The following is a 14,078-nucleotide window of genomic DNA, read 5'->3' as shown; positions in this document are numbered from 1 at the left end:
CATGCGCACTGCGACCACGTCCCAGCCGGCCCAGCCCCGGGCCACGCGTCACCGGGACAACCCAACTCGTCCACGCGGCGGGGGGGGGAGGGGGGGGCGTGTTTGGAAGTGCGGCGGTTGTGGCGGTGTCGACTATCTCCGTGCCCCCCCCCACCCCCCTGCTGATGCTGGGAGTGGTCGCGCCCCGCAGCGCGCCCACGTGCCGTGCCGCACGTGGTTGTTCCCGCGTCGTCGACTTGGAGGCTCACCCAGGTTCGGAGGTTCGCTGCTGGACGACCGTGGGACCACGCGGGCGTCCAGAATAAACACCTCGTTCTCGACCAGGGGGTTGGCAATCAAAAGGACAAGATCGTTTTTTTAGAATTCTATAAAAAGAGACTCAGTATTTCATAGAGCCGCAGTGCACGTGAGTACAAGGTGCTCCTTAATAAGTGAAGTCACGAAACAGTCCTTTGCGAGGCGCAATCGGCTCTGGACCCTGTTCTAGACGCACGCATCGTACGCCTCCTGACTTTCACATTCCTCGACGGAACTGCTCTGGCACATCAACCGCAGCAGATCATCGATATGCCGACCGATGCGCACATCTCAAAACATTAAAACGAAAGACAAGCCAAAGGACGTAGTCAATTGTGGTCCTACAGCCCAAGCTGTGAACCATATAAACCACTGAAGTCTACGCATCTTGCAGGAGGATCAGCAACACCCCACGAGCTCTCATTTGCAGCCCTCTCCTCGTGGCCAGCAGACCGAGCCATTGAGCTGCTGAACGCATTGCCATCATACACAAGAATAGAATAGCGTGTGGGAGTCAGCGCGCTGAGCCCGGTGAGAGCTCAAGAGACCAGGACAGAGCCTCGTTTGCAACGGTGACCTGGGTCACCAACATTACAAAAAATCCAAACAACGCGTGACGTCACCGCGTCCTCGACTCTCGTGACGTCACCGCGTCATCGCTTCGCGTGACGTCACCGAGTGGCCGCGTGACGTCACCGCTTCCGCCTGGTCGCCGAGGCCGCGGTGCGCGCCGGGAGGAGAAGGAGGCAGGAAGATGGCGGCGGGGCAGCAGTGGGTGCTGGTGGAGATGGCGCAGGCCCTGTACGAGGTGAGGCTCCAGCAGCCTCCAGCAGGCTCCCCCACTCACGCTCCCTCACACTCGCTCCCACACACTCGCGCTCCCTCACACTCGCTCCCCCACTCACGCTCCCTCACACCCGCTCGCTCCCCCACACTCGCCCACGCCTCCGACTGGTCGGGGCTCGCGCGCCAGTGGGAGGCTTTATTCGTGAATAGGAAATGAATGACTTCTAAAGTCACGACGAGGAGCTTCATCAGCATCGGACACGACGAGTCCACTGCCGGGGGGTGAAGGCTCCCCCACATCCCCCGCCACGACCTCGACACGGACGCTTCTCTTTGCTCCGTTCCTTGGCTGCGCCTCCATTCGAGACTCTCGTCCCCTCGAACCGAAACGTCCCCGGTTTGAGCCCTCGGAATCGTGCGGATAATGGCATTCAGTTCCGTGTTCTCTCATGCTTAGTCTTGGACTCTGGCTACGTCTCTGCGCCGGCGGTTTTTAAAAAATTCCTGAAATCGCAGCGCCGTGACATCGATAAGTGAACAGTGTGTCGGAAGGAGTCCGAACTTGGGGTCCAGTGCGCGAAGCGCGACAACTCGCGTCTGACTGCCCGGGGCACCCAGCTCGGGTGGGGCTCGGGTGGCGTCATTAATGAGTCGGCGACTCGCCAGCCTCAACATTCTCACCTCACCAGCGGCTCACACCAACCTCAACATTCTCACTTCATCAGTGGCCCACACACCAACCTCAACATTCTCACTTCACCAGCGGCTCACACCAACCTCAACATCCTCACTTCATCAGTAGCCCACACCAACCTCAACATTCTCACTTCATCAGTAGCCCACACCAACCTCAACATCCTCACCTCACCAATAGCTCACACCAGCCTCAACATTCTCACTTCATCAGTGGCCCACACCAACCTCAACATCCTCACTTCATCAGTGGCCCACACACCAACCTCAACATTCTCACTTCATCAGTGGCCCACACCAACCTCAACATTCTCACTTCATCAGTGGCCCACACACCAACCTCAACATTCTCACTTCACCAGCGGCTCACACCAACCTCAACATCCTCACTTCATCAGTAGCCCACACCAACCTCAACATCCTCACCTCACCAATAGCTCGCACCAACCTCAACATTCTCACTTCATCAGCGGCTCACACCAACCTCAACATTCTCACTTCACCAGTGGCCCACACCAACCTCAACATTCTCACTTCACCAGTGGCTCACAACAACCTCACTCCACCAGTGGCCCACACCAACCTCACTTCATTCACACTTCATCAGTGGCTCACCAACCTCACTTCACACTTCATCAGTGGCTCACGCCAGCCTGAGCCTCATCAGTCGCTCACACCAACATCACTTCATTCATACTACAGTACATCAATGGCTCACACCAGGCTCACTTCATCATTCAAAGACGCAAGCCCACCTAATATACCATCCACAGTGGCTCTCGTCGCTACACACGCAGGCTATGTCACCCATTATCCGACACGATTTGTAAATTTCCTTTTCGGAAGAAGACTTTAAAGTTATTTTACGGGGCACGCTTCAGCGACGTCTCTGCAGTGACATTCACAGACCAGAAATGACATTGCAGTGTTGCCCAACGTCCACGGTTCGATGTCGTGTAGCTCATCAGGCTTCGCGAACAAAACGTACAACTCGCGTCGGAGACACACAAGAGGTGTTTGTTTTTTCGTCTTTAAAGTTGGCAGACCTCACATCATCAACCTCACATCATCAACCTCACATCATCAACCTCACATCATCAACCTCACATCATCAACCTCACATCATCTTGCAGTAGCAGTCTTTCCAGCCTCGCGTCAATTGCGCTCGGTCGAGCTACAGCAATGTGTGGGTTCATATTCTTGGTTCTTTCGGCAAAGTCACGTAGAAGGGAAATAATAAAATAAAATGTGTGGGTTGTGTCAGGTCCTTCCCCACTTTCTGAGATGGGACATTTAGAATTTGCAGAGCGACAGTTTCACATGAGCGGATAGTGACTAGCATAAAACAAATCTTGAATTAATAAAATATTTGTAAATAATTATGCTTACGTAAACAATTGCATTCCATATTTACTCAAGTATATTATAAATAAAATGTAAACGTATGCAGATGTGTGTAAATGCCACGTATTACGCCTTAATATAAATATTGTGAGAGCAAAGCTAATATACAAAATAATGCATTTCATGAGGTTGTACAATAACAAATTATACACCCCGTATAGTTCTCTGGCTGTAGTTATTTTTCTTGCTGCTGCTACTTCGCATGATAGGCCTCCGGCCTCTGCTTAGCAACTGCAAGGTCAAGGTTCATTGTTTTACATTGTTAGGCTCATTGCGTGGGCTTCGCATGCGTCAGTAGGTTGTTGTGCATGACTCGCTGGTTTCGTGTAACAATGAGTTTACAAGCCCGTGTGGTCGACCACATACAATTTTTTCACAAGAATAGCATTACAATTTCACACATCTTGTTTAAAATAGTGTCATGTTTTTGCTTTATAAATGTAAGGCATTATTCCAAACATGAATAGTTACGTATAAGTCATGTATAAGAATTGGTTCTGAGTACAGTAATACCCCAGTTTACATCGGGGATGCGTTCCTGAAAGGTACAACCACGAATATCGAAACGACGCAAATGAAAGCGATTTACAGGGTTGGTGAGGCAGCGGATTCGAGAAGGGACGGACGATGCCGTCAGCAACATAAGGATGGGTTGAGGCGACTAAATCACGTGTTATTCATAAAGTGACAACTTATTTGCGAAACAACGCAAAAGGGGGAGACGAAAATTGGGGTATTGCTGTATATATGTGTTCTCATAAGGTCACGTGTGTGTGTGTTTCGCAGGCGCCAGCGTACCACCTGCTGCTGGAAGCGCTGCTCATCTTGTGCATCGTGCGTCTGCTCTTCTTCTCGAAGTCCTACCGTGTGCTGGAGCGCTCAGACCTCACTGACAAGGTGACGCGCATACCCCCCTGCGCTGCACCACACTGCGTTTTTGGCACCACGTTTCCCAATAAAGCACTACCACACGTCACACTGCATCAATGTATACTGCTCATTCCACCATGCACATTGAAAGCATTACAGAATTCATATGCATAGTTTTTATAATCAGGTGTTAATTGTCAGGTGATTCTGAATCACTGTTTTCATTATCAACCTTCATGAATTGTGAATCCTTCCCCTTATAATTAAAGCATCATCGATATTGTTTATATCAAGAATATTTCGAAGTTATACCTTTGCATTGTGTGTGCTTGTACATCAGGAAAAAGAGGAGCTAATAGAGGAATGGACGCCGGATCCATTGGTGCCACCTGTGCCTCAGGACCACCCTGCGCTCCACTACTCTATTGTGTCAGGGTAGGCTCGGCACACATGGCACGCTGATGACACTGTGAATAGCATATTGTGAGATTATTAGCACATTCCCATTTTTGTAGCTTTACAACACAATATATTTATGTACAGATATATTTCGTCGTGCTTGTACACTGTTTGTATGTCTGCGTGTAATACTGATATGCACTTACCTACCAGTCAACAACAGACAACTTGACATTTCACACGTTTTGTGATTGTCAGCTTCAGTGATCATTATCCAAATTTGACGTACAGCTTCGGAATTTTCCTCCGCGGTTGTGTGCAGGGAGCCAGGAAAGAAAATTGTGGTAAATAACAAAGAGTGCATTAACTTGGCCTCCTTCAACTTCCTTGGACTCCTAAGCAACAAGAGAGTCAAGGTGACAAGCATACACCCATCCCACCACACGCTAGGCTGGCTGTTCCGCACGCTTGTCAATGAGTAACAAAACAACCTCAACACATTCGTCAATAACATTACTTTGAAAGGAAGAGTTTATAACAGGTAACATTTTGGATAATGTCCCTTCTCACCAGAAATGGATATGTCAAATGTGTTGAGTTTTGTTGGTATATGTGCTTGTGCACCACTGCCAATGCAATGTCACCAAATGATTTGCTTAATTGGTAGCGTGAGTTTCTGGCACTTGTTGATTGAATATGCGATGAGTTTCCTGTATGTGTATTTCCAGCTGTATTTTTTCAGAGTCCAATTAAATCCCGATGGTTTTGGATGTTACCACTTTCTCTGCTTGCATGACTCCAGGATGTTAGAAGAGAAAGTGGAAACTGTGAGTGACCTGGGTCGAAAAAGAAGAGGAAGTGCAGAAACAACTGGATATATGAAATATATTGAAGATTACAAATGTGATTGAGAAATGACAAGCGATAGAAATATACATTCCAGAAGGGAATAACGGAGGAGCCCAGAGCTTTAAAGTGCATTTGCATTGAGATGGCCGGGTTCACAGAGCAGTGCACTAACAACTTCACCACTTCTGGTCCCATTTCCCAAGGTCATCTGTAGAGTTGGTGAACATGCTTTAGAAAACACAGCAGTACCCTTGTTTAAGATAATACAGAAGAAGAAGTGTGTAGCAGGAGGGATGATTTTCATAATAATTTCTTCTAACTCAAATGCTCAAGTGGTCTGTAGGCCTTCTGTATTAAACATCGGCTCTCCAGCTTGGCTGATATCAGTACTACACACATACATACGACGCAGTAAATGACTTAATTTGACTCACTATTCCTCCATCATAAAGGAATAAGAAAAAAAGCAGTCTACATTGTTGTTTATCCGGTGCTATCACGTGGACACGGGGGTTTCTTTGCCTTATCTCTGTTGTGTTTATATTCGCAAGGCATAAGATGTCACATCTGCACAGTGTTGTGTCATGACTTGAGTTGATACAGAATTGCAGATTGGGTCCCACTCAGAACTGAGATTTGGCCCATGGTGTCACTTCTCTCCGCATGCAATCTATGTTCTGTTCATGGCGTGGAATGCATGTCTAATGTGCCCGTTGTGTGGTTGTTGCATGTTTGCGTGCAGAAAGTGGCACTTGAGTCTCTGGCGAAATATGGTGTGGGGACATGTGGGCCTCGTGGGTTTTACGGCACCTTTGGTAGGTGGTGTAGTGTTTAGGTGCAAGTGCTCATTGTGTTCTCTATATGTTCATTAAGTGTTGCTGCCATATAGGAGAGTATTGTGAGGAGACTGAATTTCGTGTAATGTGGGATAATTTATATTCAGAGCATGATTTTTTATATATATCATTATGTATGTAATATAAATGAGTGTGCAGTATTTAAATGTGATTCTATTATAAGGTACACGTCTAATCAAAAGTGCAAGTATAATGAAAGAGTATAACTGCAGTGTCGAGCAATTGAGAAATGAGGGCATCTCCGGGCGTTGAGTTTGCTGGTCCTGTGGTTCACAGATGTGCACCTCGAGCTGGAGGAGCAGATCGCCCGGTTCATGCGCTGCGAGGAAGCCATCATCTATGCGTACGGCTTCTCCACCATTGCCAGTGCCATCCCTGCATACTCCAAACGCGGGGACATCATATACGTGTGAGTTGGAGCTTTGGTCCATTTTCATGGTTAAGAGCAGACACTTTGCAGCAATGCTTACGGGACTGTTTCAGATCTCCAGTGCCATTTTAAACAGGTCAAGCTATCTTTACAGAAAAATACGTAAACCTATTATGTGTATATATATGGTATGTACCTTTAAGTACGTGCTGTGTATGCTTGCGTTTGTGTATGTGTTTACTTACACTTGTTGCGATTGCTCGTGTGCGTGTTTGTTTGCAGGGATGAAGCGGTTTGCTTTGCCATACAAAAGGGCCTTCAGGCATCCCGCAGCAACGTGATATATTTCCGACACAACGACGTGGCCGACTTGGAGAGGCTGCTTCAGCAACAGCAGCAAGAGGACCGCAAGGCAGGTTACCAGCAAGCCCACGCTCGCACCGCGTGCACTTAGGGCTCCATGTCATACACACGTGCGGCGGGAAGAAGCATGTAAGAGTATGCTCTTACATGCAAATGCATGTGACGTGCACCACGTTTGTGCATCTAGCACGCACAAATGGTACATAACTCAAAATAATAATTCACGTCATTGTGGAGAATATAAGTAACAATATTTAAGCAGGCAACATTTCCCCTTCACCTATCCATCCCTCCATGTAAGAAATAAAAGTATTTAGGCAGAGCGACCTCCCAGAAGGGCCGTGCAGCTGATGGCTGGTGTAAGAAACGCTGTTTTTTTTTACGTGGAGAGATGGATATGTGAAGGAGACATTGTCTGCTAATCTTTTTTGAGAATGTATACTCGGTTGCTACAAGAGCTGACGTGATCCATGAAGGTCCCTCGGTAAGGAGTGAGATCTCAATAAAAATGATCCGTCACTGATCCTACTGCCATGCAATTAAAAAACCGGTCAATTCAAAGTGCAACCGAATGAAAACCATTGATGAAAACAATCACGACCCACACATCAACACTTTCCTTTCACTTACGGAGAGAGATTCCAACCAAAATCATTAATACAAAAATAAGATTGACGAATGTTTGCACGGACGATCGCGTGCGCTTGCAGAACCCGAAGAAGGCGAGCGTGGTGCGGCGCTTCCTGGTGGTGGAGGGGCTGTACACCAACACGGGGGACGTGTGTCCACTGCCCGACCTGGTGAGCCCTGGGCCTGCCACCCCTGTCCATCTTCGGCACTTTCTCCAAACCCTTCACTGTTTAGTCAACGAGTCGCATTGACGGCTGGCTCAGAACGGGCGTTGAGGCGGTGCGCATCTCCCGTTTACAGCCTTGAACCAGTGGTGGAAATTACACATTCCAAAGTGGTACTCTCTTTACTGACCCCGGAGTGATGGAAGGTAGAGTTGGCCCCCCAACCGGTATTTGAACGCCCATCCTGTGATTGCGAGCGGCTCGCTCTACCGCTGAGCCACCTGACAATTGAACCTAATGTCCCAGGATTTGGAAATCTTTAATGCAAGTCAGTTGATCAGTTATCATGAATACGTGCTTTAATGTGCATGCTTTTTAAATGCTGCCCGCTTGTTTGTGGTACATGTTTAATAGTATACTGTTGCTGCACTCTGTGCGTTGTGTGTGCACATGTGAAACTGCACACCTGCTCTGCGCTTGGCTGTGCAGGTGCGGCTCAAGTACCAGTACAAGGTGCGGATCTTCCTCGAGGAGAGCCTCTCCTTCGGTGTGCTGGGGGAGACGGGCCGCGGAGTCACCGAGCACTTCGGGGTCAACGTGAGTGAGCGGGGGACGGGGGAGATCAAGGTGTGCGTTGGGAAAGGATAAGCGGGACTGCATCCGATTCTGCCACGTTAACCAATCTCGCCGCTCCATCTCCTCGGTGGACGTTCACCTCGGACTCGTCCCGTCCCTTGGCTGCCATGACAAAGCAGTAGAAATGAACTTCGGGTGACGTAGCCCGGAGTGGAGAGCTGCCGCCTGAGCGAGATTTCCGTCTCGGTCTCAATGCAATAGGCAAAGCGATAGGAGAGCAGCAAACGCCACTCGACAGCCTCGTGCGGTGGAAGGAATCAATTTGACCCTTGCAGCTGTGAGTGGTTATTATTATGTACTCGGAGTGTTAATTTCATATTTTAGCATGCCTTTGAATTGACTCTCTTGGCCGAGTTCCCCACATTTAGTATTTTTACCTCCTTGCAGGTCATGCTATTGTAACGAGAGACTCATCCGGTGAAGCCCCACACATGAGACATCACATACGAGTCATGCACAGACGATTGCTGATGGTGATTACCAGGGTCCATTCTCTGTGCAGATTTCACTGATATCGCATTGGCAATGGTTACAAAATGATTGAAAGTATGGGTAAACTTTGGCTTATGTATAAAATGTGCTTTTTATATGAAAAGTACTTTTTTTATCACACAATGTAGAGTGGGTTGTGTCTATCACAGTAGAATGTGTTGGTGTCTTTAGATAGAAAATTGTGGGGGAGCGGTAGTGTAGTGGTTATTGCATTGTGCTATAAACCCAGCCACCCAAGGTCGGTTCCTGCTCACGACCGATAACAGTGTGAATATTTGAACTGGTCCTGGTCATCCGCTGAGTCAACTCAGTCTTAAGTGAGTGCCTGGTGCAGTGTGTAAATGTTAGTACCGGGGAGACAAAGGCAGCCGGATGTGATGCTGGCCACCCACCCCCTTCCGTGCTGTGCCAGCCTTCATCAGTGCTCACTGACAGCACTTGCCCCAAAAGTCTGTTGCAGGCGATACTGGGGATCATTGTATTTGTCTATAAAAATGTACATCTTGAGCATTCTTTTTTTGTTGCTTCTAATCTCTTACCTTATTTGTGTGCGCCTGTCAAATGTTTTTCCTATATTTGTTTCTCCGTCTTTTCTTTCCCATCCAGTCTCGTTGAACTTTTCCGGTGTGTTTGCTCATCTGTGTGCACGCTTCAGATCGATGACATCGACCTCATCAGTGCCAACATGGAGAATGCCCTGGCCTCGATCGGAGGCTTCTGCTGTGGGCGCTCCTTTGTGATTGATCATCAGGTAATGCTTCTACTTCAGCGTGTGCCATTGAGGGGGTGACGATCGATTTGCCATTAAATGTTACTGTTGCTCAAAACGTTTAACTGTTGGTGATTGAAATGAGTACAAGGTGGGTGACTGGATTTCAGTGATGAGTTTGACCTTTCAGTTAGTCTGTCATTGGAGACTGTATTTTTGTCAGTGAGAAAATTACCTTGCAACTAAAGCCCAAATAAGGTTTGGCAGTCTGGTCATGTACTGTAGCTCTTGCCACATTGGTGCTAAGTCATGTTTAAACAATTAAGACATGCTCATCTGTTTTAATTGACTGTACAAAAAAAAGTTTGAGGTAGTTAACCATATAATTTGACAAATTATAGTAAAAGCCTGTTCATTAAAACATGTAAGGTCTTGATTAATCTTCATTATACGTGGCAGGTACAAGGCATTGTATTAATTGCGTTCGACCTAATATTTAATTTAGCGTCGATCATGGGTGCGTTGCGTATTTGTTACTGTTGACTGCTGTTGGTTAATAGAGTGTGTGTGGCGTTGCCCTCTCTCCCAGCGACTGTCGGGCCAGGGCTACTGCTTCTCGGCGTCGCTGCCACCGCTGCTCGCGGCCGCGGCCATGGAGGCCCTCTCCATCGTCGAGGAGTGCCCAGGTGGGGCGTGCGTGCGTGCGGTGCGGCACGCTGCCCCCGAAGCGTTTGCCTTTTGCTGGATAGCTGTCGACCCACACGGTGTACCCGTATTCTTGTGCAGAGAAATGTAGTTTTCAGGTCCATACGGCGTACAGCCATTTCAATACGCGCAAAAAAAATGTCTTTGTTGGTGTTTCTCCTTTGTGATCGGACTTTGTAGGATGAACTTTGAGGTTTATAAGGGCACAGGGTGACCAATAAGGTCTGAATTGGTCTGTAATAAGGCAGGCACTGATTAGGGGTTGACGGGTAAGCTCTTGGGAGTTTCTTGTCTTCGTTTTACTCCGTAACTCCTGTTCCCACACACCCCAGTGCCCCAGTGATCATTGGTAGGTAATACGTGCTTCAGATGCACAGTTATTAATACTATTTATGTCGTAATTACTGCTGGATTTAAAACGTTATTCCCAATTTTGCCTAAACCTTATAGTTGGCATTATATACACTGCATGGGCAATATACGAATGCAGGTCTTAAAGTGCTGGAACCATCAATACAATTTTGACATACATAATGGGATAAAAACAACCATATAAATGATTTGAAACTAGACCACTGCCGTTCTCCGAGTGCTTCTATGTGTATAGACGGTATATAAGCAATATGTTGTCAATAGCATCTGGCAGCTTAATTACAATAGGCGAGGATCTCGGTGTAGAATTAGTCAACACCCACTGGTTTACCAGTCTTAATATTACTTTGTTGTCCTTATTTGTGCTCAAATCCTGAAACGTGCAATCTAGAAATAACCACATGAGTGGCGATTGTAGGTTGGCGCTTTGCATGTCATCTCTAGATGTTAAATGTATGTGGTGCTTTTCATAGTCTGTAACATTTTTGGTTGTGCGTTTTATTTTCTAGATATTTTTGGCGAATTGCGCAAGAGAAGCAAGCACATGCACAGAGCACTGCAGGAGTGAGTAATGCAGGGCACCACAGTTGGCTCGTAACAATACACTCCACCCCACCACGAGCACGGATATCTCTCATGCAAGTTCCCACAGTGTGTACATCACTTCACATCCTTAATGTGACCGTTGTTGCCGTGTCATGTTATGCACCACGCCTTCCCGTGTTCCCAAGCACCGTCCTGCTCTGCGTCACGTTCACAACGTGGCGAGGCTTTTGCGAATGCGTGCACCTGCTCGTGCCGCCACGCGTGTTGTTTGCCGCTGTGGCGCTCGCACGCGTGTCGACGTGGTGTGCCGTGCTTGCACGTTGCGCGCAGCGTGCCGGGGCTGCTGCTGTGCGGTGAGTCCCCTCTCCCCTGCCACCCACCTGCGCCTGGCCGAGCCGTCGAGATCCCGGGATAAGGACAAACGCACCCTGCAGAGGATCGCAGAGCTGGTGAGTCCCCGTCGCGTGTGAATACCTGTGTGCTCGTCGGTGTTGTATGTACGATTATTCAACTCGACCAGATGTATGCCGTGTTGCGCTCATGGTAGTTAGCAGCTTAAACCAGTTTGCTTGCTTGGAAATCTCACAAGTGTGCATGGTATAATATATGCACCTGCTAGAATATGCCAACGTTAATTATTGTAAATATACGATGGCTGGGCGTCGCATCTGGATAATTACTGTGATGATTCGATGAATACAGATCAAGATATGTCACAGCTAATGCCACCGATGCCCCTCCACATTTCACCATCACTTCCTCTTTCAATAATAGAATTGCTTGCTGGCCCCTTCACTGACATCTTCCATTTCTTGTCGCTTATGTACAAAGGAACTCTTGTTCTGGACCAGTTTCTCTATTTTGCGATGTCTCTTTTTAACTTAGCGTACGTTCTTTAATGGAGCCACCCCAAAATATCCCAAGTGTCGTTTGTGTTTGTAGACCTCATCTCCAACGCCTTCAGCTTGCGTGCTCGCAGATTTTGGTTGTTCATGTTTGGAAAGTGAGAGGGGAAAATGTTTTTCTGCGTGTAGGAGACCGTTTTCTTTTCGACAGTTCTGCCAGCTTCTGGGATTTTTTCCCCATCAAAAATCCACGTCATGAAAATTTTTAAAGTTTTCTTTTCTCATAATCGGAATTGCTTCTATCTACTGGTGTCTGAGAGATAAAAGTGGATTCCAAGAGACGTTGGATCATAAACTAAAGTTCTAACATTCTGCACTCCTCTCCTGAAAACGTTCACTTTTCGAATGTAATCATTATTGTTGTAGTTGTGTGTGTCCATTGGTGTTGGCTTTCAGCATTTCCCTCTTGTCCTCCAGTGCCTGGAAGATGGGGTTGCTTTGACACAAGCACAATACCTGGAGAAAGAAGAGAAATTCACACTCCCTCCAAGGTAACAACATACTACACAGGGCCAGGAGAGAATATTCCAGTTCACAATTCTGCTGTTCATGCAAGGGCGACGACCATTTCCCCTTCGTGTTCTGTATGTGTTAGTCATGCGAATGCGAGCAAACGCAGTTATGCGTGCTTGCGTTTGTGCACGTTCCTGCGTGCGCGATATTGTGCCGCGTGTGTGCATGCAAGGATATTCACCTCGATCATGCGAATGCTGTAGTGCGTGCTTTGTATGTGCACGAATGTTCCTGCGTGTGTGCTAATGCAGTGTGTGTGTGTGCGTGCGTGTCCGTGTGTCAGTCTGAGAGTGGTGGTGAGCGTGGAGCTGACACTTGAGGAGCTGGAGATGGCGGCCCGGGTGATACGAGGGGCAGCAGGGCGCGTGCTCGCGCCTTGAAGGAGGACCAACGGCGAAAGAAGAGGCGCAGTTATTTTTAACTGAATGACAATCGTGTAATTTAAGTACAGGGAGCACTGATTTGCTTTTCTATTGCCGAATGAGGACTTTTGGGCATTAGGTTAGGGGGGTAACGCTCAGAAGGAACTAAAACAAATCAAGGCATGGGGTTTTGCACACTTGCCTGTGATTGCTTTGAAACATTGATCGGACACAAAAGCAAGAGGCTTGTGTCCTTTTATTTTTCACTTTTTGTCGTAATGGCATTACCGTGTAGGTCTTGTGAGTGTTCAGCGCTGCCAATCGTGTCAATGGGAAGATTCGGAGGTCACGAGGAATCCCAGCTGATGGCATGCGTGTGGGAGAATTGTTCAGGTTGTTCACACGGAAGGTGTCAATTCTGATCACTTTTATACTCGTGTTCATCGTGTGCATTAAGGCAGACGGTTAAAACTAATACTTTATCACACCTCCATTCCATCAATTCGGCACGAACATAACGGACCTTAGTTGTAAGTGCAGCAGATACACGTTGAAAGTTTAGGTGACGTACAAAGCTGCACATCTGATAATCGTGTTGAAAAGCTGTCCCGAGCTGTAGACTGGACAGGAGAGTGCTCGGCAAGTAAATTCGTTGCCATGGGCAGAGGGCCGGCCTGGTGTACGTGGGAGAGCGCGCCGGTTACCGTTCAGCCGGTTTAATGCTTGTGATTTTTTTATCACTGAAAATATGGATTATGACCCAAAGTAAAGAACATTTATATTTTAAGTTTCATGTTAAATTAACAATAAACTCTAGTTTGAGTACAACTTGCATGAGTTCTGTCCACCACAACTTGTATTTGTTACCGGTGCTGTGGAATGGTCAGCTGCAGTCCCGTCTCTCGGCTGTGTGGATGGTTCAGCACGTCATTGCTGTTTTAAGCTTGTGACACTTTAGTGATGCAACAGCTGCACAGCTGACGGACTTGGCTTTGTTGCAATATTTAACATTCACTTTTGGCACTAATTGCATCATGTGCACACACAACGTAATTAAACATCGTAAGATCAATGAAATAAACATGTCTTTCCGCCTTACTCGATTATCCTAATTACTTTCACATCGCGTGCCCTTTATTCCGCTGTGAACCTGGCT

At 47.4% G+C, this 14,078-nt stretch overlaps 1 protein-coding gene across 1 annotated transcript; it reads left to right on the top strand.

Annotated features, from left to right (window-relative positions):
* Positions 1-952: 952 nt before the first annotated feature.
* Positions 953-14,020, top strand: LOC133343276 (serine palmitoyltransferase 1-like). The gene is given in 16 exon segments (XM_061552738.1): positions 953-1,105; positions 3,967-4,077; positions 4,391-4,485; positions 4,772-4,865; positions 6,041-6,113; positions 6,432-6,564; positions 6,808-6,937; positions 7,599-7,688; positions 8,172-8,279; positions 9,466-9,561; positions 10,109-10,205; positions 11,106-11,160; positions 11,473-11,503; positions 11,505-11,591; positions 12,465-12,538; positions 12,844-14,020. Coding segments are annotated over 16 exon segments (1,425 nt in total). The 5' UTR covers positions 953-1,051; the 3' UTR covers positions 12,941-14,020.
* The last annotated feature ends 58 nt before the right edge of the window (positions 14,021-14,078 follow it).

The sequence above is a fragment of the Lethenteron reissneri genome, chromosome 17 (assembly GCF_015708825.2).
Source record: "Lethenteron reissneri isolate LAM-NWPU_2019-01 chromosome 17, ASM1570882v1, whole genome shotgun sequence".
Taxonomy (NCBI): domain Eukaryota; kingdom Metazoa; phylum Chordata; class Hyperoartia; order Petromyzontiformes; family Petromyzontidae; genus Lethenteron; species Lethenteron reissneri.
Note: the sequence above shows the minus strand (reverse complement) of the source record. Positions and strands in the feature narration are given on the sequence as shown.